This window comes from Henckelia pumila, chromosome 2 (genome assembly GCF_033568475.1).
Source record: "Henckelia pumila isolate YLH828 chromosome 2, ASM3356847v2, whole genome shotgun sequence".
Classification (NCBI taxonomy): Eukaryota; Viridiplantae; Streptophyta; class Magnoliopsida; order Lamiales; family Gesneriaceae; genus Henckelia; species Henckelia pumila.
This window is the reverse complement of record NC_133121.1, coordinates 82,749,111-82,773,975: the sequence shown is the minus strand read 5'-3', so window position 1 is coordinate 82,773,975 and position 24,865 is coordinate 82,749,111. Positions and strand designations below refer to the sequence as shown.

General features: G+C 34.8%; 1 protein-coding gene across 1 annotated transcript; it reads left to right on the top strand.

The window, feature by feature from the left end:
• The first annotated feature begins 284 nt into the window (after positions 1-284).
• On the top strand, positions 285-8,131 carry LOC140882212 (uncharacterized). Its single transcript, XM_073288058.1, has 9 exons — positions 285-571; positions 1,677-1,850; positions 2,826-3,225; positions 3,723-4,006; positions 4,545-4,613; positions 4,724-4,780; positions 6,439-6,491; positions 6,610-6,685; positions 6,919-8,131. Exons 1-9 carry the CDS (start codon positions 531-533, stop codon positions 7,865-7,867), a joined length of 2,103 nt encoding a protein of 700 aa, XP_073144159.1. The 5' UTR covers positions 285-530; the 3' UTR covers positions 7,868-8,131.
• Positions 8,132-24,865: the final 16,734 nt, after the last annotated feature.

Genomic DNA, 24,865 nt, shown 5'->3' with positions numbered 1-24,865 from the left:
TTCCGGAACAGCTGTTCCAATACCGTTTCTGCGAACCATGATTACAAATAAGAATGTAACATCTTACTACAGTTACATTATATAAGTAAAACATTACCAATTTTACTCTCAAAAAAAAAAATTACCAATTTAGACCGCAGCGGTCACTTCATTATATTTTTTATAATTTTTATTTAAATATAAATCAAATTAATTATTAATTATATTATAATTATAATTATTATAATAAAATTAAAAAATATACAAAACTGCATAGACATATGCAGCAACAAAGGCCACGTCCACGTACCACAAAATCGAGACACCGCATATACCGACGACCAATAGGAGAATACCACGTGGTGACACGGCCCCCGTTCTCCTACGCCGACTCCCAGCACCGACGTCCAAAATACGGCGTAAAAAACAAAATCACGTTACCGACTGATTACGTTTTCGATTGCTTCCGCGATTCGATCTGGTGTTCATATAGGGAAATATATTATATTGGTTGATTTAATTGTGTTGATACGAACAGAATCCCAGCTGCGATGCAAAGGGTCGTTGACAATGTTATTGCCGTTACGAAAGAGTGAGTTATCTTATCTGCCCTTTTCTCCCCATACATTATTCTCGTCTTTCGATTTTTTTTTTTGAAAAAACTCTGATTTTAGGGTTATATCACTATTGGGAAACTGTCGTTTTTTTGTCATTTTTTATTTTCATGGGCTGTGAAATGGCGGAAAACAAATTCTTGTTGTGTGGGCGATTTTTTCTTGCTGTTTTCAAGTGTGTTGATGTTGATCCATTACCAACTTTGGTTTACGTTCGTGGTGGAATGCAGTGGTTTTTTGGTGTCGTTAATTTGGTTTCCCTCTATCAAGTAGCAGCGGATGATAGGGATTTTGTTTCTGTGACATAAATTAAATGAAAATAATTGTTGTTGATAGTAATGGATCCTCGAGGTTTGTAGAATTACAATGTAAAATCTAACTATTAACAATATATGGGATAAATTTTGACTTGTGTAGAGGGAAAAGGTTGGAAAATTCGTTGTGTTTGGAGCATTTAAGATGCAAGGTAATACGACCAGATTATATAAATGTTTTAGGTTTAAAACGTAAAACAAGAACTGTTGTGGTAAATTCAATTATTTTCCATGCATGCATGCCTGAAATTACCTTCGAAAATGTACTACTTTCCTTGTATGTTAGTTGAAGGGAAAGGAACTGAACGCTCTGAAGCATTTGCAAGTCATACAGCTTAGAAATGCCGTCTAAAACCAATTTTATTGTTCTATTTCTTTGTAATATTTCATCTTTTTTTTTAAGATTAGCTGCTTTATCGAATATGTCTTATGTTGATGATGTGGTGTGATATATTAGGATTGTTGTCAAAATATGCCCACCCTTGCTAAGCAAAATAGAGGTTTTATCAGGTGTTGAAATATGGTGCACTGAAAACAGACACAAGGGGTTGATCTTTTTAAAATTGCTTCTCATATAACTTAAGCCTGTGTGGATCACCTACAACAATGATTTTCTGAACTTCCTAAACTTTTAGATGATTTCCTGTTGAGCCACTTGTTCTCCTTTAAAGTAGCTGCGCACTCTGTTTTGATATCTTTTGCTACTGTTGCAATATGTGTAAATGCCTAAGATTTTTAATTTTTTGTCCCTGTTAATGCACTTTCTCAGGTCTGTCAAGACAATCACTTATGAATCACTTAATAATATTGTGAGGCTGATTAATGGAATGTCAGCATTATTGTTGGCTATGTTGCCTGGAAAGACTTCAATACTTGAAGGTATTCATGGTTGGGAGCTTAGGCCAACTTTTCGCGGACCTCGACTCCCCCGCTGGATGGAGAAGTAAGTCTCTAGATGCGACGGATTCTTCAATATATATATACTAGCGACTTGCACTTGCAATGCGTGTGTTTGTTAATATATGTATATGTATTATTAAATTATATTATAGAAGATAAAATATATGTAATAGTTGTTGTTATTATTATTAATATTATTATTTATTTTTAAAAAAAAAATCCTCAAACAGTTAAACACATGGTGGGAGTTACTTTTCAAAATCTGAAAATCAACACATTTGATTTTTTTTAATTAAAAATTACTTTATTAAGTGGAGGGTAATTTTGGAAATTCACTTAAAAGTATAAAAACAGTTACTATAACATCCTCTCACTTTATTAAATAGTAATAGATATTATAGAAGATAAAATATATGTAATAGTTGTTGTTATTATTATTAATATTATTATTTATTTTTTTAAAAAAAATCCTCAAACAGTTAAACACATGGTGGGAGTTACTTTTCAAAATCTGAAAATCAACACATTTGATTTTTTTTAATTAAAAATTACTTTATTAAGTGGAGGGTAATTTTGGAAATTCACTTAAAAGTATAAAAACAGTTACTATAACATCCTCTCACTTTATTAAATAGTAATAGATAGTAATAGATATATATATTTTAACTTTCTGCATGCATGCTTTTGAATGCATGTGTTCTCCCTTGGAAATTAAAGAAATTCTTAATGAATGTATGAAGAAATTCTAAATTCTAAATGAATATGATTGTATAAGTTTCTAGAATTTCTTTTTTCCACCAACATTTTATTTTCATAAATACAGGATGATAAAATTTATGGTAGCTATAAGGTTTTATATTATTTCTATATTGAATATTCATGATAAACATCACCTTCTATATTGAATGTTCATGATAAACATCACCTGTATCTGGTATATAGCTCATACAGATATGGTGCGTGAACTTTGCTGCATGATAAATATGTTTTGTAATATTGTGACGTCGAATGATTGCAGCGGTGCATCATCTTTCAATCAATTTATCCACCAACTCTCCATTGATTCCGATACGTCGTCAAGTGTAGATTATTCATCTGGAGGAGAAGATAGCGACATTATTTATCCTAATTCTCCTTTATCGCAGAGTTCCCGATTCTCAAGGGAAAGCAGTTTCCCCAAGATAGTGGATCGGAGGAGACATTGGGTTAGACTAGTGCTTTCATGGCTTCTGCTCCCCTTGAGAATTCTTTTGGGTATTCCACAGAAATTTTTTAATTTGGTGTCTCATCAAGCTCCTGAAACCCCTGTTAGAGCCAGAAACCAACGGCCTTTAACAGTGCATTCTCCTAGGAGGTTTCAAAGCCTCAAGGATCACGTCGTCCAGCGGGCCACTGATCGCAGACGCGGTGTTGTTGAGGTTAGTTTCATGAGCCTTTGCGTTCCTGTTTGAGAACATGTTGTAGCTAGCTGTAGATTTCAAGAGTTAAATGTCTTCTGACATAGTCATAACCTCCTAACTGTTGCATGAGCATTAGGACTCAATGATTTTGCTCGTTACATACTTGTTACTTGAAAGTTGAATGTGCATGAATGTAGAGAATTCACTGACCATAAACTTGAGGACATGCAAAATCTAAAACATCCTGTGAATGAATATGCAGACTAAGCATCGTTCTCACCACGTTTCCCAAACCTAATATTCAAGGGACGAAGAAAAGGTATCTGATGTGCATGTGATTAGAATGAGAGACAACACCTAGTTGTGAAAATGTTTTAAGACCCTGAAAAATGAACAAAGAAATATTTATTTTGCTAGATGACGCACTTTTGGAGAGAACAAAGTACAGCAGCATTTTCCTTGTGCAACTGCCTAGTTTTTAAGTACATGCACCCTGACCTGTGTATGTTTTTTAGGATCTCCACCTTGGTATAGAGATCTTCATTGAGTCTATATTTGATAATGTTCACAAGGCAGCCCATTGCCTTCTAGCTCCTGCGGACACAATCAGAAGGGTATTTATATGGTTCTCTTCTAGAGGCGGTGGGAGTGAAGATACTCCTGGTGATGGATTGGACATCGCCGTCCCTGCAGCTGTTCTCTCAGATAATGATCCAACTCCCTTAGAAAGGAAGACAACTTTTCGCAACTCCCTCAATACAGATGCTCGGACATGTCGAGATGTTATAACGGAGCTTGGGTAAGAGGGCTTTGACTTAACTTAATACTGTCCAAGACTCAATTTCTCGACCTGATTTCGCAGAAAATTGATTTTCTAACAGAATAGCATTTTCTGAATCCATGTTTGAGCTGCTGTGGTAGATTTGATTTAGGAATTTCATGTGGATTATTTTTTAGCGTACATGTTGCTTCCCAAGTTAGGCAAAGAAACACAGATTTTCATTGGTCTTGGCGGGTCTTATTGGTTGAGAGAATTGTGAAATCTAGATGAACTTAAGGTGGTTTATTCATTATCTTGATATATATGGGTTGATTTTTCTGTGAGATGATGTGAAGAAACGAATTGATCTATTGGTCTATACATGCAGTCTTGCATCTTTTACAAAGCTAAAATCAAGTTAATACAATAGGACTTGAATCTGGTGTCCTCTCTAGCTTGCCTCCCTTTTTCTTCTTAAACTCGTCACACTCTCTCGTGCTCATGTTTTTACTTGTTTTGTGCATTTTATGTTTATCTGCGCACCTAAATAAGCTTTTGGATGTCTGATATGTTTCAGGTATCCATATGAAGCTATTCGTGTGGTTACTGCTGATGGTTATGTTCTTCTTTTGGAAAGGATCCCAAGGTACGTGTCGATGCATAGAAGCAGTGTTGTTTCATGTTTTGTTGTTGTAATGCGAGTTATGAAGTTATTCGTTAAAATTGCAATTTGATGCTTGAAAATGGCTGTTACAGGAGAGATGCTCGAAAAGTAGTATATCTGCAACATGGAATATTAGATTCATCTATGGGGTGAGTATGTTTTGGATTAGTGGTCGAAAATGGGTGTAGTATGAAACTTATATATTTTGCCCCTCAACTTCTTGACGTTGCTTTTTCTTCAATAGTATCACCTATCTGATGTAATTGCAATTTTATTCTTTGGATCTATGATTTTATAGGTGTGTGTCATTCTTGCTATTTAAATGAGGTTCAAACTCCTGTGGTCCACTCGAAAGTTTTGACCCTTTGTTGCTTTGTTTGTAAAATTCTTTTTGTCATTAAGCTTGCTAATTAATCTAGTTGTGATAAATGTTCAATTGGTGATTGTTTGACTTGATTTCTCTGAGAATTTGTTACTTTTTGATTGTCAACGATTGAAAGCACTGATCTGTGGATAAGTTTGATCTAGCTCATTCAACTGTTTGAATTTTCTTGGATCAAGTCACATGTAAAATTTTCTGGCATAGATGTGTCAAAAGGTGCAACAAGTCACATGCATATCTCATTTTCTGTTTCTGTTATCTGGTTTCTGCTCTGCATTGGGGACTAAATTGCTACTCATAAGAGAAGGTGTACCACCAAATCTTTTGTGAGCTAGGAAGAAAATACTGTGAAGTTTAGATACACATGCTTCTTTTAGTGCCAGAACCTAAGACTGCGTTTTCAGGTAGAACTTTTGTATACATTATTGGAAAAATTGAATGTTATGGTGGCTACTTCTTTTGTGGTAGTGAATGAGATCTCTTCCGGCTGGGTTGTCTCCAAAGGGTCATTCAGTAATGGTAGTTTCTTTCATGCTAAGAGATTACCAGCAAAGCTTCTTGCTCGTTTATTTTTCTGGTGACCAACTGATCTGATGATATGCTTGGGTTTTATTGTTGGAGTACTATGTAACATGGGTACTGCAGAATTTTTTTTTTTGGAGTATCGGGTACGGGTACGACACGCAAATACGCGTGTCGGATACGGTCAAACCTGTGTCGTTGACCATTTTCAAGTTTGACCGGTTGGATACGGTCTGGGTACGGCCCGGGTACGTTTTTGGGTAAGTTTGGACTAAATTATAAATAATTTAAAGTTTTGAGAGTTCAATTGAAAAATAATAAATTTATAAGGACTTCTTAATAAATATATTAATTTTAATTGGGCTTAAAAAGCCCTATCTCAGTCCGTTACTTCTCCATTCTCTAGTCCTTACCGCTCGCACCCCATTCTTTCATTCTTTCTGCTTCTCATCATCGATCATCACCAACACCACTTCTGAACTGTTCCGCCGCACGCCGCCGCCTCAGCTGCCCCACGCCGCTACCTCAGCTGCCCTATCTCTAGGATTTTTAATGCTTTATATTATATATATATTTATATTATTTATTTTTTAATCCTAGCCGTATCGTGTCCTATATTTTCAAAATTTCCTGTAACGCCGTACCCGAATCGTATCCGATCCGATACCAGTATCCGTATCTATGCAACATAGTTGGAGTAGCAATTTTCGGTTATGAATTACTATTCTTTTTCTCGTATTTTATCAGTAGTTCTCGCTTCTTAATTAAACTTCTAATGGCATTTCGTCTTGGTTTATGGAGATGTCTCTCCTAGTGCCCCATGTTGAGCACATCCAATCCTATTATATTCTTGCTGTTTCTAACTTCTTTGGATATGCTCTCACGTCAGTAGCTTTTCGATAGGTGGGTGTCTAATGGGGTGATTGGCTCTCCAGCCTTCGCTGCTTTTGATCAAGGTTTGCACTGCATCCCATCTCAATACCTGTGTTTGGGAATTCATGATCGAAGATGATCAACTTGGCCCAATAACTTTTGATTATAATTTACTAATGAATCTCATTCTTCCATTTCCAGGGTATGATGTTTTTCTGGGAAATTTTCGTGGGCTGGTTTCAAGAGAGCACGTCGACAAAAATATCTCATCGCGACAGTAAGAGCCTGATTTCTCGTTGCTAATTGCTTATAGGAGATTTAATCTCTTTATAGACAAATGGCAGGATTTATGTTTGATCTCCATCAGATTTTGTCATGAAGTCTGCAATTCATAAAAGAAAAGATCTCCATAATAAATCAATCTTTATTTATGTGACATATCTAAAGATTTGTATAGGACCTCCTTTGTCTCTTAAATTCAGTCGTACCCATTGATTGCATTTGATGTAGGTATTGGACGTACTCGATAAATGAGCATGGGATTGAAGATATCCCTGCGATGATAGAGAAGATACATGAAATTAAGATCTCAGAATTGAAGTCCCTCGAATCTCTGGAGGAAGAAAACAATACCGATCAACCTTATAAAATTTGTGCAATCTGTCACAGCCTAGGAGGAGCGGGTATTCTAATGTATGTTCTAACACGAAGGATCGATGAGAAGCCCCATCGACTTTCGAGGCTGATTCTCCTTTCACCAGCTGGCTTTCACCATGACTCTACACTTATATTCACAACAGTAGAGAGCCTGTTTCTTTTGTTTGCCCCTCTTTTAGCACCTTTCTTGTCAGCTTTCTACATTCCCACTCGATTTTTTCGTATGTTGCTGAATAAATTGGCTCGTGACTTCCACAACTTACCTGCGGTTGGGGGATTGGTACAAACTCTAATGAGTTATGTTGTTGGTGGGGACAGTTCGAACTGGGTTGGAGTCTTAGGTTTGCCACACTATAATATGGATGACATGCCCGGGGTTGCGTTTCGAGTAGCGCTTCATTTGGCTCAAATGAAACACTCAAGAAAGTTCACAATGTTCGATTACGGTAATCCTGCCTCCAATATGGATGTTTATGGGTCTCCTGAGCCATTGGACTTGGGAGAATGCTATAGGCTTATCGACATTCCTGTCGATCTTGTTGCGGGCAGGAAAGACAAAGTGGTCAAACCTTCTATGGTACGAGAACACTTCAGGTTGATGAAAGATGCAGGAGTCGATGTTTCATTTAATGAGTTCGAGTATGCACACTTGGACTTCACATTCTCACATCGTGAGGAGCTGTTATCCTATGTTATGTCACGGTTGCTGCTTGTGGACCCGAATTCTAAGCGAGTGCATCGACAGAGATCCCTGAAAATGAAAAGGAAAGATGCAAATGGAGAGGAAGGGGTGAAGAAATGAAAACAGGACACACCTGAGAACTGGCTTTTTTAGACGCCTGAGGGTCATCGTTTGTGTATCTGTATGATATGTCCATACAATCATGTATATATATAGGTGTTGCTTACATGGAGAAAACCATGTCGAATTCACCCCCTGTAATTAGTGCAATGGAGCCATTGTGAGATACTGCCAATCCTTTCGTGGATGGATCCGATGCCAATATGTTAATGTTGTGTACCAATTCTCCTGCTATCGATGATTGTGTTTAAATAATGAAGTTATTTAATGATTGCAATCTTTTGTTTGCAATCTTTTACGTTCAAACATGCAGTTTTAAGCAGTCTTGAGCGCTACGAATACCAAATCGTGTATTAATTCCTGGTAGATTGATTGTTCGTAATCTTGTCATTTTTTAACTCTACTTGGAGGGTATTGTTACTTTCATCAAACACAATTGAATTCTCGGACAGTCCTCGTTCAAACTTTACATGTTAAAGGTTCCCCGTCTTATCTCAATGTTTATTTATGTATAAGCTCCTCAATTGATTTTTTAAGCGCAGAAAATCATCAACTCAACTTTCTTATGTGGGAGATTTTGTGCGTTTGGTACGTATGATGAGATAATTAAGATAATTAAATGATTCGTAAGTTGATTGATAAAAGGTTGATAAGAGAAGAGGAGTTATATGTTGAGATAATTATGTTGTGTTTGGTGTGATTTTTAAAAGTACGATAACTTAATAATTATGTAAATTTGGATCAGAATATTATCATATATAATGCTAATACTAGCAGACGATGTACACGTATTGCATGTGTGATGTTCATGAGGGTAACACATTTTATATCTTTAACCTATAAATATTAATCTATAAAGATTGTAATATTATGATGTTCTAGGTATTAAAAAATTCTGTCCAATCAATCCATATGAAACTTTAGTTTCCAATTTGGTAGGCGACTCGATACTCTTGAATTTAGTGTTGTTCCTTGAAGAAATTAAAAAAAAATGAAAAATGCTAACAGGAGATGTTACATTTTTCAGTAGAAAATTTAAATGAGTGGAGCACAAAATTTACTCTATGGTCATTGGCAATCAAGAACAGTAGAAATTGACTTTCAATTTTCGATCTCCACGTTCACTATACAATGTAAAGACAACGGTAGATAATAGGTTTTCATTGTTTGAAACCATCAAAATTCCAGCAAATAGGAAATAAAATGAGTAGTTATTTATAAGTGCTATCAAAAAATTCTGCTGAGAAAATTAAACTAAACTCATAAAAAATAAAGAACTCATAAAAATTTTGGAAAGATGACAATAATAAAAAAAAATAGAGATCTAACTACAAATTTTAAAAATTGAACCTGATCTAGTGTACAAATCCGAGAAACATTTGGTCGATGACCATTAAGATTGCTATTATAAGCATAAGATTATATTAATAATTTTATCAATCTCACGTTTACTTGTTTTTTTATGGTCGTATTAACTCATAAAGTTCATCTATATTTACTTAATTTAAACTTTAAATTTTGATGATTTATCACAAATAAAAGGTGTGATAAATAATCTTTTTTTAACTAATTATCTTTCCAATTGAGAAATTACATTAATATCTTCTACTTCCCAAAAAATAATATATGAAAACCACATTTAAAAAATTATAAAACATGAATAGAAATTTCAAATACTTTAAGATTATTTAATACATTTCATTTGATTTTAATATATGAAAAATCAATTTAAAAATTATAAAACATGAATAAAATTCGAATAATTTAATAGGATTAATACATTTCATTTTATTGCATTTTATCCTTATTCATTGAAAACTTTTTTTTACTCAATTTATTAATTTTTGTTTTAAAAATAACTAATATTATACTCAATAATTTTGGTTAGTTAAAATAATTTACATGTTGATTAATTATAATTTACATTCTTCAATAAAAATCACAATCTCAATTTTACAAATACAAACTAAAAATATATCTATATATAATTAATCTCAATAAACACAACGTAAGACAACAAATAAATCATATTCAACTTTCATTCACAAAAAAAATAGATACTATGATTCTTTAAATTCATCATTTTCACAGAAAACTTAGAAAAAAAATTTAAAAAGCCAAAAAGAATAAAAAAATAAATAAATTCTTATCCGGAATACAAATCAGAGTTTGTGCATCTCATTAAGAAAAACCAGCGCACTTTTTGGAATACCTTCACCTTACACCGGAGAAGAAACAGGGAAACACATGGAGGAATTTTTTGTATAATTTAATTTCCGAATCCATAAAAAATCAAATCAAAAGAATTAAGCAAAACGATAAATATGAATAACTATTAATTCCTACATGAAAGCACTTGCAGTTGAGAAGAGACATTCGGTTTTCTTTTGTTAGAATTATGGATTTTTATTTGGACTATTAATTATTACGTTATGGTTTCGGAAGGAGAAGTTAATTGAGGGGGAAAATTGCATATATTACCCTTGTGAAATTTTGGGTTTGCTGATAATCCTCTATAAAAGTTTTTTAAGCTAATAACCCCTGAGATTCTAGATATGTAGCAAGCAAACCCTTACAGCTAAAAAATGACGAAAATACTCCTACATAAAAAATGATTAAATTAATTTTTTTTATAATTTTATATTTAATTGAATAAAATAATCAAATTTTAGTTAAATAACTATGAAACTTATATATAATTATTTTATATTAATATTTTTATTTTTTTAAGCATGGGGCGTTTTCGTCATTTTTTCGTTATTTTTAGCTGAAAAGAGTGTGCATGATACATATCTAGAATCACTAGGGGTTATTAGCTTAAAAAACTTTCATAAGGGGTTATCAGCAAACGTGAGATTATACAGAGGTAATATATGCGATTTCCCCTAATTGAGGAGTCGTATCCATGTGGGAGAGATACGTGGGTTAATTAACACATGATTTCACACGTGATTATCTGAAATTTTATTTTTTAAATTAAATAAGCAGTTAATCAAAAGCTAAAATTTTGTGAGACTATTGTTTATGAATAAGTTAAGGGTGAACAATGCAATTTTCAAATGGCCACACCAAAGAAGTTTTTTCTAGCATCCTCCCGCTTAATAATATAGTAACTAGCGACCACACACACGCAACATGTGATACCCTTGTTTAGGGGTGCAAACGAACCGAGCTGGTTCGTGAGTCTTACGAGCCCGCTCGATAAATATTTGATTCGCATTCAAGCTTATCGAACTCGAGCCGAATTCGAACATGTTCGAACATTTTTTCAAGTCGAGCTCGAGCCAAAATTATTCTATTCGATAGTTCGCGAATAGTTCACGAGCTTTAATATTTAATTAATATAATATAATTATATAATAAATATATATAAATTTCGAACCTTTTCGAATATTTTGAGCTTTTCGAACCATAATAACCGAGCAATAGTTCACGAACATGTTCGAATGTTTCGAGCCGATCTCGAACTCGAACTTTATTTTCGGCCGAGTTCGAGCCAAAATATTTGAAATTATCGAGCTTCGAATCGAGCTCGAACTCGAATATACTCTTATCGACCCGAATTCGAGCCTTAAAATTTTATCATTATTCGGCTCGATTCGGTTCGTTTGCACCCCTACCCCTGTCCCAGATGGGAAAAATGAAATATTTAAAATGAGTTTAAAATGGGCGCTATAATGGACTTCTATAGCAACTTGGGTTAATCATTTTCGTAAAACGAGGACGGATACGAAATAGTTGCTATAGGGGCTCATTGTGTGCAGTCACGCAGGCCTGGGTCTGGGGCGTGACAGAATGGTATCAGAGACGGTCACCAGCCGACAGACCTCGGAAAATAATTTCTATGCGGGGCAAAGTGCTACGTGCGTGGAAGCCACCTCTTGAACCCATAGGAGCCACATCTAGATTCTCAGTGCTGGTGGATCGAGAGTTTAGGTAGCGATGAGGACGTCGCGTTCTGAAGGAGGGGTGATTGTGATACCCCTGTCCCATATGAAAAAAATAAAATGTTAAAAATGAGTTTAAAATGGGCTACAATGGACTTCTATAGCAACTTGGGTTAATCATTTTCGTAAAGCGAGGACGGATACGAAATAGTTGCTATAGGGGCCCATTGTGTGCAGTCGCCCAGGCCTGGGCCTGGGGCGTGACACAACGCATGTGTAACATAATATATGTGAGTGCCGTTGAAACAACAGTGTGTGAAATTTGAAATGAAATTAATGTATAATAAAATTGTCGCTCCCACTAATCCACTCCATGTTTGTGCATGTCGGTTGTTCTAATGAAATGCATGTACAAAAATTCAGGAGCAGTTGAGAAGAATGTGGGAGAAACGTGTGTATTAGAATTGGAGGGGTACTCTTTAAATTTACACAATAACCCATAGAAGTTATTATTTTTTATTATTGATATGAAGGCTATATTTGGCAAATTATATAAAAATACCAAATATGGTTACTATCACCTATTCTTGCTTTATTAAATAGTAAGAGATATATATCTCACCACCTGCTGGCACATAAATTAAGATCAAGAAAGTGCTCGATCTGTGGAGAATTTTTCTCATTCACACTCAGACACGGAGCCAATGGTGTCCACGCTGGGCCAAAAAAAAATTAGTATACATGGATTGGGCAAAAAAAAAATTCTTTTTTCTCAAAGTTTTGAAGCCCTTGCACAGAGCCTATGACCAAGCCAATTTTGTTTTGTTTTGTTTTTTATTCGTCCTGCACCACACAAATTACTTCGTCTTCTTATTCTACTGTGCAAGAGATGTTCAAAATGTCTCCACTGTTCGCCGTTGTGATTCGTCCGGCAAGTCCCATATAGTGGCAGAGCCACATATCGAGAGCTTAAAATTTTAGCTCGAATAGACTAAAAAACTTGGCTCTGCTATTGGTCATGAGCCGGGGTATTTTTAAATTTTGTATATATAAATTTTGAATAATTTTGGATTAATTTGGTATTATCTCGGGTAGCTCAATTCAAAATATTAAAAGATTTGAGCTTAAAATTTTAGCTCGGGTAGACTAAAAATCCTAGCTCCGCTGCCATCACTTTTTTGCTTTCATTCTAGATTGAGCTTTTTATTTAGGTATGAAAAAATGGACTTAGGCAAGTAATTTTGTATTTTGTTTGTGATGACATATTGTGTTTAAAATCGAATTTTTTTTTCCTTTGTATTGAATATAGATGTCAAATAACTGTGAAAAATGGAGTTTATATGCATCATAATATTATATATATCTATAGGAGAAAAAATTTGTAAGAAACAAATTATATATTTTTTAATGTTGACTGATATTTTAGTATATATAAGTTAGTCATCAACTTTAGAATGCATTGTATGTTGAGTTATAATAATAACAATAGCAGAAACTTTGGAGATAAAGATATATTTATTAGAGTTGATAATGAAGCTATTGTATAAAGATTTTAAAACACAAAGACTCGAGAAGGAAAATTATAAGGTAATTATTTTGTGATGCTTTATGATTAGAAGATTTTATATATTTTTGCTTTGTTAATTCTAGTATATCGTCGACTACACTAAATCAAAATCCTAGCTCCGTCTATATTCACAGTGATGAGATTTGAACGTTATCATCAAAGACATTGAAAGTAATTCACTCCGACAGGTGAATATAGGTGTTTAACTATTTTTGAGGTTGCAAGTAATCCATGAGGAGTGATGCGGAGGAGCGAAATAATATGTATATTGTCCTTGAGTATCCTGTGAATCAAATTGATTTCGAACATTTGGATATTGAAGTAATTGTCTATATGGATACTGATTAGATTGGGAGGAAGAAAGATCATGAGAATGAGATGATTGACTATGTAATGGTGTTTCATCACGAATGATATAATATCTGAATCCACAATACCCACTAGAACTATCAGCTGTACTTGAAGATCTATACTCGGGGTCATGATGTTCAATGCAGTTCCATATGGATGCTGAAGAGTTGGAAAATCTATTGTGTGCATTATCAAAATACCTCTCAGGTTCATTGTATCTACCATAAATATATTGGGACGACTCATATTCAAATTCACGATGTCTAATTCCATGTGTATCAGATGTTGAAAAATGATCTATCAAAAGAATCATGTCTAGAATTATATTACCCTGATATCCATATCCACCTAATTGATATCAAGTCAGATCATACCTAACATGTTGATTGTCCCAATTGTAACTCATCGATCAATTATTCTCTCTCAATTGAATTTGTCGATTTTCTCCCAATCCAAGACATCTTATATGTTCTTCGACACCCATATATTGTTGAGGAGAATCAACTGAATGTTTTTTATCACTGGCACCAGAGAATTATTGCTAAGAAACGTCGTTGTTCCTCAATCCCGGGACGGTACCCATGATCAGTATCTTGTGTTGCATAATAATTTCATATCCTTTTTTCCCATGTCATACCTGTGATATTTTGGTCATCTTGATGACTTTGATCATTTGTTATATCTTGTGATTTGTGATGGTTTCCACGCCCTTGTTTTGTAGTGACACGCGTCGTGATCACCTACTAATCATAAGCTTAAGCATGTATTTTAACTTAATTACTCAAATAATCAGAGAAATCAGCAGAAAAACATAAATAAATTCCAAAAGGAAATAACAATGATTATACAACCATATCGAACTCTGTAATGCCCCAAAATTATCTTAATGAACTTTATTTGAGATAATCAGAGATTTTAGAAGTCGAGGGCCGATTCGTTTTTGATCGGGGACTATTTTGCAATTTTTGGAAATTTCAGGGACTAAAAAGAAAATTGTGGATTTGTTATAACCTAGAGACTTTGACTAAGTCTCTCATTCCCTTCCTTCATCCCTCCCAAGCGCCTCCCACCATGGAAACCGCCCCATTTCATTTCCCAAGCTTTGGGGTTTCCATTTTTGATCGATCCGTCCGATAGAATTGATTTCTGACTGGATATCTACGATCACAGCGACGAGTGCTCCGATTGGAAGTAAGTATATCTTAATTCTGAGAAGTTTGAATTTTTGGACGTTGTTAGAATTGATTTATATTCGGAGAGGATGATTATGAGATAGCTGAGATAGTATATCTAAGACGGTTCGAAGATCTAACGACGATCGAAATTGATATGAATTTTTTAGTTATTTTCAAAAATTGGAGTTTTAAGATGTGTTGGGATTGGATTGGAAATGATATGAATTGATTGAATTGAGTTTATTGAAATGATATATTGTTGTCTGCGTTTCCGATTTGATCAGTTTATAGCCGTTATGCCGTCAGTTTGAGTTTTGGATATCGTTTAGATGTTTTGATCGTATCGAGTTTGATTGAGCTTTTGATGTCGATATTGATCCTTATGATTTCTTCTGATAGATTGAATTGAAGTCAGCAGAGTTGTGAGATAACAGCTTTGGTCATTTTGGAAGATTGAAGTCGGTATAGTATCGATTTTCTTTTTATCGATTGAAGAAATTGATTGAGTTTTGAATGAGTTTGATTGGATATTGACTATTATCCTTGCTATTTGATTTTAGATTGAAGTACCTTCGAAGCGAATAAGTTAAAAGACGACTTAGACTTGAATGAAACGATTAACTCGAATGAGACTGGATTCGAGTGTTCCAAAGAAATCACATACTTGCATGATTGAATGCTTATTTGAAATCATGATTGAATGCTTAGTTGAAATCATGATCGAATGCTTATTTGAATGGGTTATTGAATTTATGATTGAATGCATGAGATGACATATGCATTCATATTGAGCCGAATGATTATTCGTTTTGAATTAGACGATCTGATGATTATAGTTGAGTGGCCTTGTAGGCGAATTACTACATGTGCGAAAATAACTCTCTATAATCCTCCGGAGTCTAGAGGATTAAAATATGCCTCGTCCATCTCGAGAGGGTAGTCGATGTGATTGTTGGATATTTTAACCTCGGGATCCCAAACCGAAGAAAGAAAGAAAAAAGAATTTCATTTGATTATCTGAGTCTGATAATCCAGAAGTTTTACAGACATGCATATCATTTTAATTCAGTACTTGAATGAATTACTTGAATTATATCTGAAGTTGATATATGAGGTGAATTGATGCATATCATGTTTGATATGTTTATTTGATATAGCATGTTGTCTCTTTTACTGGAAATTCAATTCTCACCGGATTATCCGGCTGTTGTCTTTGTTTGTATGTGTACTTGGCAACAGGTGGGGAAGGATCGAGTCAGAGACGACAGGGATAGAACGAGAATGAAGATTAGAAGTGAGACTTCGAATTAGAATTGGAAATGCATGTCAATCTAGTTTATGTTTTGAAATCATGTTAGAATTCGAATGGGTTGTATTTGATTTTGAAGTATTGAATATTAGAACCGATTTCGATTGATGATTATTGATTATCGAAGATAGTTTGTATGTTGATTTCATGTTGTTGAATTCAGAATTGAGCATGTTAGATTGATATTAGATTGAGCTGAATTGTTGATTTTGAGATTGGAAGCATGTTCAGTTTTTTGGAAAAATTTTGATCCCAGGGTGCGCTCGATCCCATGATTTTCTGAGATCGAGTGCAGCCCCTGAAATTATTGAGGCAGAGACTTGCACAAAATGGTGCGCTCGATCCTGGCTTTTTTCCGGATCGAGCGCGGCACATATTATTTTCTCGGCAGAGAGTTTCAAAATATGGTGTTCTCGATCCTGGACTTTTATAGGATCGAGCGCAGCACTGTTCATCAGAAAAATAATTTTTTTGTTATTTATTTAATGTCTTATCTTTTGGCCTTTTATTGATTATCGATAGGACTAACTCTTGATTAGATGATTAGAATCGGGGTCTCACATTAAGTGGTATCAGAGAAATAAGTTTCTGGATTTTATTTCTAGAAGAGAGCGGGGTAGATCGAGTCCGCTTGAATTTAATTTCTCGCATGTGATTGATTAATTCTATGATTGAAGAATATGCGAGCATGCTTTATGATTGAGAATTATTTGAATTACTTGGATATGTGATTTAAATTTTAAAGCATGAATTAATTGAGATACGAACTGTTTCGGGTTACTGGTTACATTGGATACTTTTGAGATCGAATGAGTATGTCGAGCTGAGGTTGTTGGACACCGGATAGATGTATTTGAAATGTTGTGTCCTAATCCTCTTGAATAAGATTTTCTACTCGACAAGTTTTGAACATGATTCAACTAGTAGCGAACTCGATTGTACAGAATTGTTCTGTGACTGAACTGATGGATGTCACTCCGAATTGATGGGAGAATTACTGATGAGATTTCAGTCTTTTAACCCTTCAACTCTGAGGAGTTCTAAGAATGAGTTTGGGTGTGAAAGCTGATTGAAGAGATCGATCAGTTGTTTGATTCTTTAGACTACACCGACGAATGACGGATTCAGTTAGTTGGTTACCAACTGCAAGACATTGCGAAAAGTTGGTGGATATCAAAGAAGAAAGCCTTAGAGAAACAAGGTTTGGTCGTTTCGTAGAGTTTGTTAAATCCGAGTTTCTGCGACAGACTTTAGTACTTGCTTTTACCAAGGATTCACAGACTCTAACTGCTCCTGACGATGACGAAGCAGGTAACTGTTTGATTTTAGTCTTTCGAATCTTTTGCTGTTAGATATTAATGCAACTTTTCTTCTTGTGGAGAAGTTAGATTGATGCTTCCTCTACTATTGACTATCTGAATTAGTTGCGGTGAATTTAGTTTGAAATTTTGAATTTTGTTTCGATGGGAGTTGATTGTACAGAACAGTACTATTTTTCGGTTATCAGTTTTTGATTATATTATCGATGTAGTATATTAACCGAGTACAGGGCAACCGAGGTTGATTTCAGATTGTTTCCTGATTCGGATCCGAGATGATAGACGAGTGGATTTTTTCTTCGGTAAGAATTCCTGAGTTAAGAATTTCTTTCTTATTAATTGTTGATTACCGTTTGTTACAGAAAGGTACAGAGGAATGTTTGAGGTATGCAGATGATGTCTTCAATCAGCCATGTTGGTTGATTTAACAGAGTTGTTAAGTTTGCTGATGTTGTTCTAGTTGAGATTCCAGATTTGCCTCCGAGTCGAGAGGATGAGTTCAGCATTAATTTTAGATCAGACATCATCGACTGATAATCTGAAGGGAAAAGGTTTCAGAGATCGAATTCAGAATGAGGTACGACCGATTTGAATTTTTATCGTACAGATTGAATTGGAATTGCATCTGCAATGTTTATGAGTCCTTTGAACCGAATCTTTCAGAGATTTGTAGATGCGTTCTTGAGTATTCTTATCGATGAATCGCTTATCCTTCGAAGAGCCGTATTGATCTTTCAGATTCTTTAAGAATTGTTCGCAGATTTGCATGCCGATCAATTATGCTATTCTTTTGACGTCTGAATCTTGTTGAGACCGAGTTGTCTTTTCCTCGATCTTTTCTCTAAGAAGATGGAATTTTATTGAACACCTCAAGACTGGAGCTGTTGTGAATTGATCTGGATTGACGTCTTTATCTGAAATTTGAAGATTCTTGGATTTAACAAATTCTATCGCGAATCCTTTGAGAATTATTATTGTTGGGAAGACGTTTACTCAACAGATTATGTTCTTCTGTTTAGTTTATATCTTTGAGACCAGTTCTTATTGAATTGAAGGAGAGATGGACCAGCACCTCAGTATTATTGATTTCTTCGGTATTGATGACCTTTCGGTGCTTTGCACTCCTTCTTATTGAGAGTTGAGACTTATTCTTGTTCAGAAGAACTCCTTGTTATCTTGAGCATCGAAGATGTAACACCCGAAAATTTTAAACGTAAATCCACATGCATAATTAGGAGAAATTATTTTTTATTTAAGGGTTAAATGTATTTATGTGATATTATGTGATTTATATGCATGATTTAATTTATTTTAGAATTTAACCCATAATTATGGAAATTCTAGATTTTTAAGGAATTTATTATTTTTGATCGCGTAGACGGGACCGTGAACGGACGAGATACCAAAATTCTTAGCCAAAAATATTTTATGAGTTTATGAGCCTTAAAATAATATTTTAAGGTATTTTGTCAGGAAAATTTTAGTATTTAATTATATATTTATTTAAAGGTTGATTTTTAGCCAAAATAAGTCATTTTAATGACCTTTATTAAATTTTAAAAATTCCCTAGTATAATATTTCGGGATTTAGCTTTTCCCATCAGATTATTATTATTATTAGGGGTTTTTAAATATTAGTTTTATGGAATAATATTTATATTATTAGTAATATCTTTTTTAACCTATTATCTACCAAAATTTAAAACAAATCAATCCCTAATCTACTCCAAATCCTAACAGCCGACTCCATCCTCCTCTCCAACCTTTCTTTACGCTTTCTTCAGAAAAAAATCACAGCCCCATAGCCGATCAAACCTCGTTCGTGAAGATTTTGGTCCGTTCGTCGTTCCGGAGACTCGTATACGCATCAACCTTCGTCAATCAAATAAAAAGGCATGTTTAAATCTTTCTTTTGGCCACCATATAAGCTATTAATCATGCATGACGTTTTTTTTAGATTTCATATGGTTAATTCGAAATTATGCAATTTCATGGATGTTTGATGTTGTTATTGGCATGGTTCACGTTTTTCTTCTACATGGCTCGGTCCAGGGGCTAGGGCTCGGTCAAGAGGTGAGTTAGGGTCCTAGGAAGAGAACCATGGTCGGGCTAAGTGCTGGAGTTGGCCTGGTTCAAGGCTGGGATCGAGATTTTTCATGGGAGTCGGCGGTTTCGGGTTTCCCGGAAGCATGGATCGCCAAGGCTTTGTAGTGATCGGTTGGGACCGTGGTTGGTCCCGTTGGAACCGCCCAGACGTGCGCTACGTTTGGGCGGTAGAGCTCTGACCAGGGGGTGGCCAGAGCTGGCCGGCAGCAGGCCATAAAGCCCTGCTGCTCACGGCCGTGACCTGCACAATGGTGCAGGTCATGTTCGTGCCTTTCGGCCCATTGAGTTTTCAATGGGCCGGGCTGGGTTCCGGGTACCGGGTCGGGTTAAAAGAATGTCGGGTCAAGTTAGTCGGGTTTAGGTCCATGTTACGGTAGTCGGGCTCGGGTATTTTATTTTTAAGTAATTATTAGTTTAAGTGTATTTTTGGGCCAAATAATTAGAAATAAAATTATTTGGGCCTCCAAATAATTTTATTTGGGCTTTCAAAATTATTTTTAAATTAGCCCAATGATTTTTATGGGCTCGTGGGCCCATAGGAATGTTTTGGGCCAGTCAGTGATTTTATTGGGCCAGTCCTTGAGTTTTATGAATTAATTAGTTAAAGGGCCAAAAATATTTTTATTTAATCCCAAAAATATTTAATTATTTTATTTTAGTAAAATTATAATTTTTAAAATTATTTATTTAATTATGGGCTTTAAGTTAGTTAATGGGCTTTAAGTCAGTTAAGGGGTTTAGTAGAGAGACCAGCAGTCTGGACCAACCCATGGAAAATAATTAAGTTCGAAATATATATTTAATTATTTTTATGCATGAAGTTTATATTTTAAGTATAAGTATATTTATTATGAAAAATCAATTAAATATATATTACGGACAAATTTTCAGTGCATGCATTCATGAAATTTTATATGATATGATTATGATTATGTATGAGTTGAGCAATAAAATATTTTTTTGATGGAAATTGAAGTAGTGTGACATAAGGGTGGTTATCCACCATATGATATATGATTTATGCGGTAGTTTACTACCATAGGAGGTGATTTATCACCGCCACGTACGTTGGTTTATGAGACTTATCAGTCGGCACAGATAAGCGTCACACTTACGGATAGGACCATAGACTGTTTCATAAAATACTATGCTCAACTATGTTATGTATGATGAAAAAAGATGATGTTTATGTTTAAGATTTATGATTCAACATTTATGATAATGAAAAATATTTCCATGCATGCTCATGTATCATGTATATGTATTGGTATGATTATGTGTTGCATTATTTTAAACCTTGTTATCCAAGTTTAGACATGTTGAGCCCCTAGGCTCACTACGCTTATATGGTGCAGGTAAGATAGATGAATTTTATGTAGCTCCTACCGGTGGTGAGGACGTATGAGCTCACGGAACAGTGGCCCCGTGACCGTTGCAGTTTTTATGAAATGTTTTAAGATACATTTATTTTATTTTGTTGAGTTTTAAACATGGAATACTTATTATTTTGTTTCATGCATGAAACCCTTTTAAATTATTTAATTGTTTATTTTTATTTTAATTACTACGTGCAGCAGTAATTGGTTTTAAATGTGATACATATATGTATGGGCATATATGTATTGTTATTATTTAAAAAAAAAAAAGTTTTTCGCATTTTAAGTTTAAAAAGTCCTAGACATTTCAATTGGTATCAAAGCACGGTCCTTGGAGGGTGTCCATCTGCCACGTGAAGCTCAGAAATCTCACTATCGGTCTGTAAGTTTTTAAATGTTTTATTTGATTTATCAGGAGCATATGTTATGACTTAAGACTTTATGTTAGAAAAGTTTTAAAATACTTAGTTATGCATTGCGATTTACGTGAAGAATGTGTGGTGATGCAGTATGCCCAAGACATGTTATACGACAGGTTGTCCACAAGGAATTTCGAATTTGGGAATTTGGTTTTATTTTGTTGAAACTAAGTTTGATATTTATGATATATGTATTGTCACTTGAATTTTTGTAGTAACTTATTGATTTTAAGTTAGAATGATTTCATTGGTAAATTATTGGGTTTGTGATGGTAAGAGGTAGCGAGCCTATCTAGGAATTTTTTTTATGAAGGTATAGCGAAAAATAGAACAATAAAGGTAAATTTTGATAAAAGGTAGTAAGTTTTTGTGATAGCAATAGAATTATTGCTTGAGGCAAGAGTAGGATACCTCGCAAAATGATTAATCGAGGGTTGTATCATTTTCTTCTTTGTGAATTTAAAATGTTACTTTATAGAGTCTAGTATATATTTTTGAGAATTAAGTTCGCATGTGTCAAATTATGCTAGTGGGTGCACAGATATCATATTGTCATTCATTTAACTATTAAGGTTTTTCCCTAAACGAAGAAGTCATGATTTTCTTGGAGATGACACTGCTACCATAAGGTTATAGTTTGATGGTTTGTGGTTTTAAGTTTGTACTCTTAATTATATGAGGTATAAATTGATGATAAGTATGTTTTGTATTAGATTCTTGAATCTTTGAGAATAAAAAAATAATCGTGGAGTTAGTTTGATAAAGAATTGGGTAATCTTTGATAAGAATTAAGGGTTCGCATGGTTGGTGTTACCAAGTAAGCTGTATTGGGTTTGACGTTCAAGTCACTATGTTTAAATAAATAGATTTGGGAACTTGTCAGCCTGACTTATAGATATTTTGATGACTGAATGATGAAGGTATAAATTTTTATAGGCTTGTGTAATTAGTCAGGTGTGGCATAACACTTGTTATAAAATTTTGGTTTCGATGTCAAGTGTAATATAAGCTTTAGATATGACCTAAGAGTTGACGATATATATATATATTTTATGGAGTGAGTTATTTTGTTAAGAGTTGAGTCGTTTGAGAATTTGGGTTGTTGGTTCTACGCACGTATGTGTATTTGAAGCACTTGGAATAATCACGAGTCAGCGTAATGACTTGATATTATAACTGTTATCTCGATACTTTCGTTTTACGTTGGGGTTAATTGTATATAAGTATTTGTATGGATGTTCTTTCAATATCCTTGAGTTGTATAAACTTGAATTATTGGGTCATGTTATAGGAGTGTCTCCACCAAGATTTTTGGGATGCATGAGAAAAAAGGTACTGGTTGTGTTTTGACTGTACATGGGACCAACATGTATTACTTGTGAGCGGATTATTCAGTTTATTAGGTAATTGACTTAGTATTTTGATTTTGAGGAGTTCAGATTCCATGGACTATAAATAGAGGCAACTAGGAAATGATATGAAATTAACTATTGAATGTTATATTATTATGCTATTTAGAGATGATGACATGTAAATACTATTCGGGGAATTTCACTCCTCCAATAGGAGAATCTAAGTGACTTAAGCCTAAACTAACCACAGAATTAGAATTCATATATTTTAAGCATATTTCTGACGTTAGAAGAATTTATGTTGTGCATGACGTTTGACACTAAATTTACTTTTTGGGTTTCATGGATTTATAGCACTCGAGATTTAAGATTTTCAAGCATTCGATAGTTGAAAGTGTAGTGGTAAATGGATAAGTTGAAGAAAATTGTGATGAATGACAGATGTTCGACTCAAAGATGTTTAACTTGTTATAGAAGGCTAGAGTGTGGATAAGCTTTACAAGTTGAATTTATTGGGGTTGATATTGTAATCATATGCTTTAATAAGTAAACTTGGGAACAAAAGTTCGGCTCACAAATGTTGGAGGGTTGATAAGTAGAGTGTATAAGCATATAAAATCAGTCAAGTTTTGGCATAGTGTGATTGTTGTGTTTAGGAAAAAAATGATTAGTAAAGTTAATATTTTGTTTATCATAGTGTGCAGCAGAAGCATGACTTTTGGGATACTGAAACTTGGGAACTAGATGGGTGATCATGGATAGACTCACCAAGTCAGCTCATTTCTTGTCGGTGAGGACTACTTACTCGTTGACACAGTATGCAGAGCTTTATATCAAGGAGATTGTTAGACTGCATGGCATACCAGTGTCGATAGTATCAGACAGGGATCCGAGATTTACATCTGCTTTCTGGAAGAGTTTGCACACAGAATTGGGGACTAGATTATTATTCAGTACATCGTTCTATCCCCAGACAGATGGTCAGTCTGAGAGAGTGATCCAGGTTCTCGAGGATCTACTGAGAGCTTGTGTCATCGACTTTCAGGGCTCTTGGGAGACTAGATTGTCGTTGGTGGAGTTTACCTATAACAACGGCTTTCAGGCATCTATAGGTATGGCTCCTTATGCATCTCTCTACGGGAGGAGATGCAGATCTCCCGTGCATTGGGATGAGGTTGGCGAGAGGATTCTACTTGGTCCTGAGATTGTACAGCAGACTGCGGATGTTGTGATTCAGATTCGGAATCGGATGAGGACTGCTCAGAGTCATCAGAAGAGTTATGCTGATACTCGACGACGAGATCTTGAATTTGCTGTTGGTGATCATGTGTTTCTGAAAGTATCACCTACGAAAGGGGTGATGATATTTGGTCGAAGAGGTAAGCTGAATCCGAGGTATATTGGGCCTTTTGAGATCTTGGAGAGAGTTGGCACGTTGGCCTACCGTTTGGCTTTGCCACCAGGGCTTGCGGAAGTGCACAACGTCTTCCATGTATCCATGCTATGGAGATACGTCTCGAATCCGGCACATGTGTTGGCTTACGAGCCTCTACAGTTAGCACCGGATTTAGCATTTGAGGAGAGGCCGATTCAGATCTTAGCCAGGGAGGAGCGGAGACTGAGGACGTGGGTCATACCGATGGTCAAAGTCCAGTGGTTGAATCACTCCAAGGAGGAAGCCACTTGGGAGACCGAGGCAGACACGAGAACTCGCTACCCAGAGCTATTCGGGTAAGTACTTTAATTTCGAGGACGAAATTCAATTTAAGGGGGGGGGGGGGGGGGAGAATTGTAACACTCGGAAATTTTAAACGTAAATCCACATGCATAGTTAGGAGAAATTAATTTTTTATTTAAGGGTTAAATGTATTTATGTGATATTATGTGATTTATATGCATGATTAAATTTATTTTAGCATTTAACCCATAATTATGGAAATTCTAGATTTTTAAGGAATTTATTATTTTTGATCGCGTAGACGGGACCGTGGATGGACGAAATACCAAAATTCTTAGCCAAAAATATTTTATGAGTTTATGAGCCTTAAAATAATATTTTAAGGTATTTTGTCAGGAAAATTTTAGTATTTAATTATATATTTATTTAAGGGTTGATTTTTAGCCAAAATAAGTCATT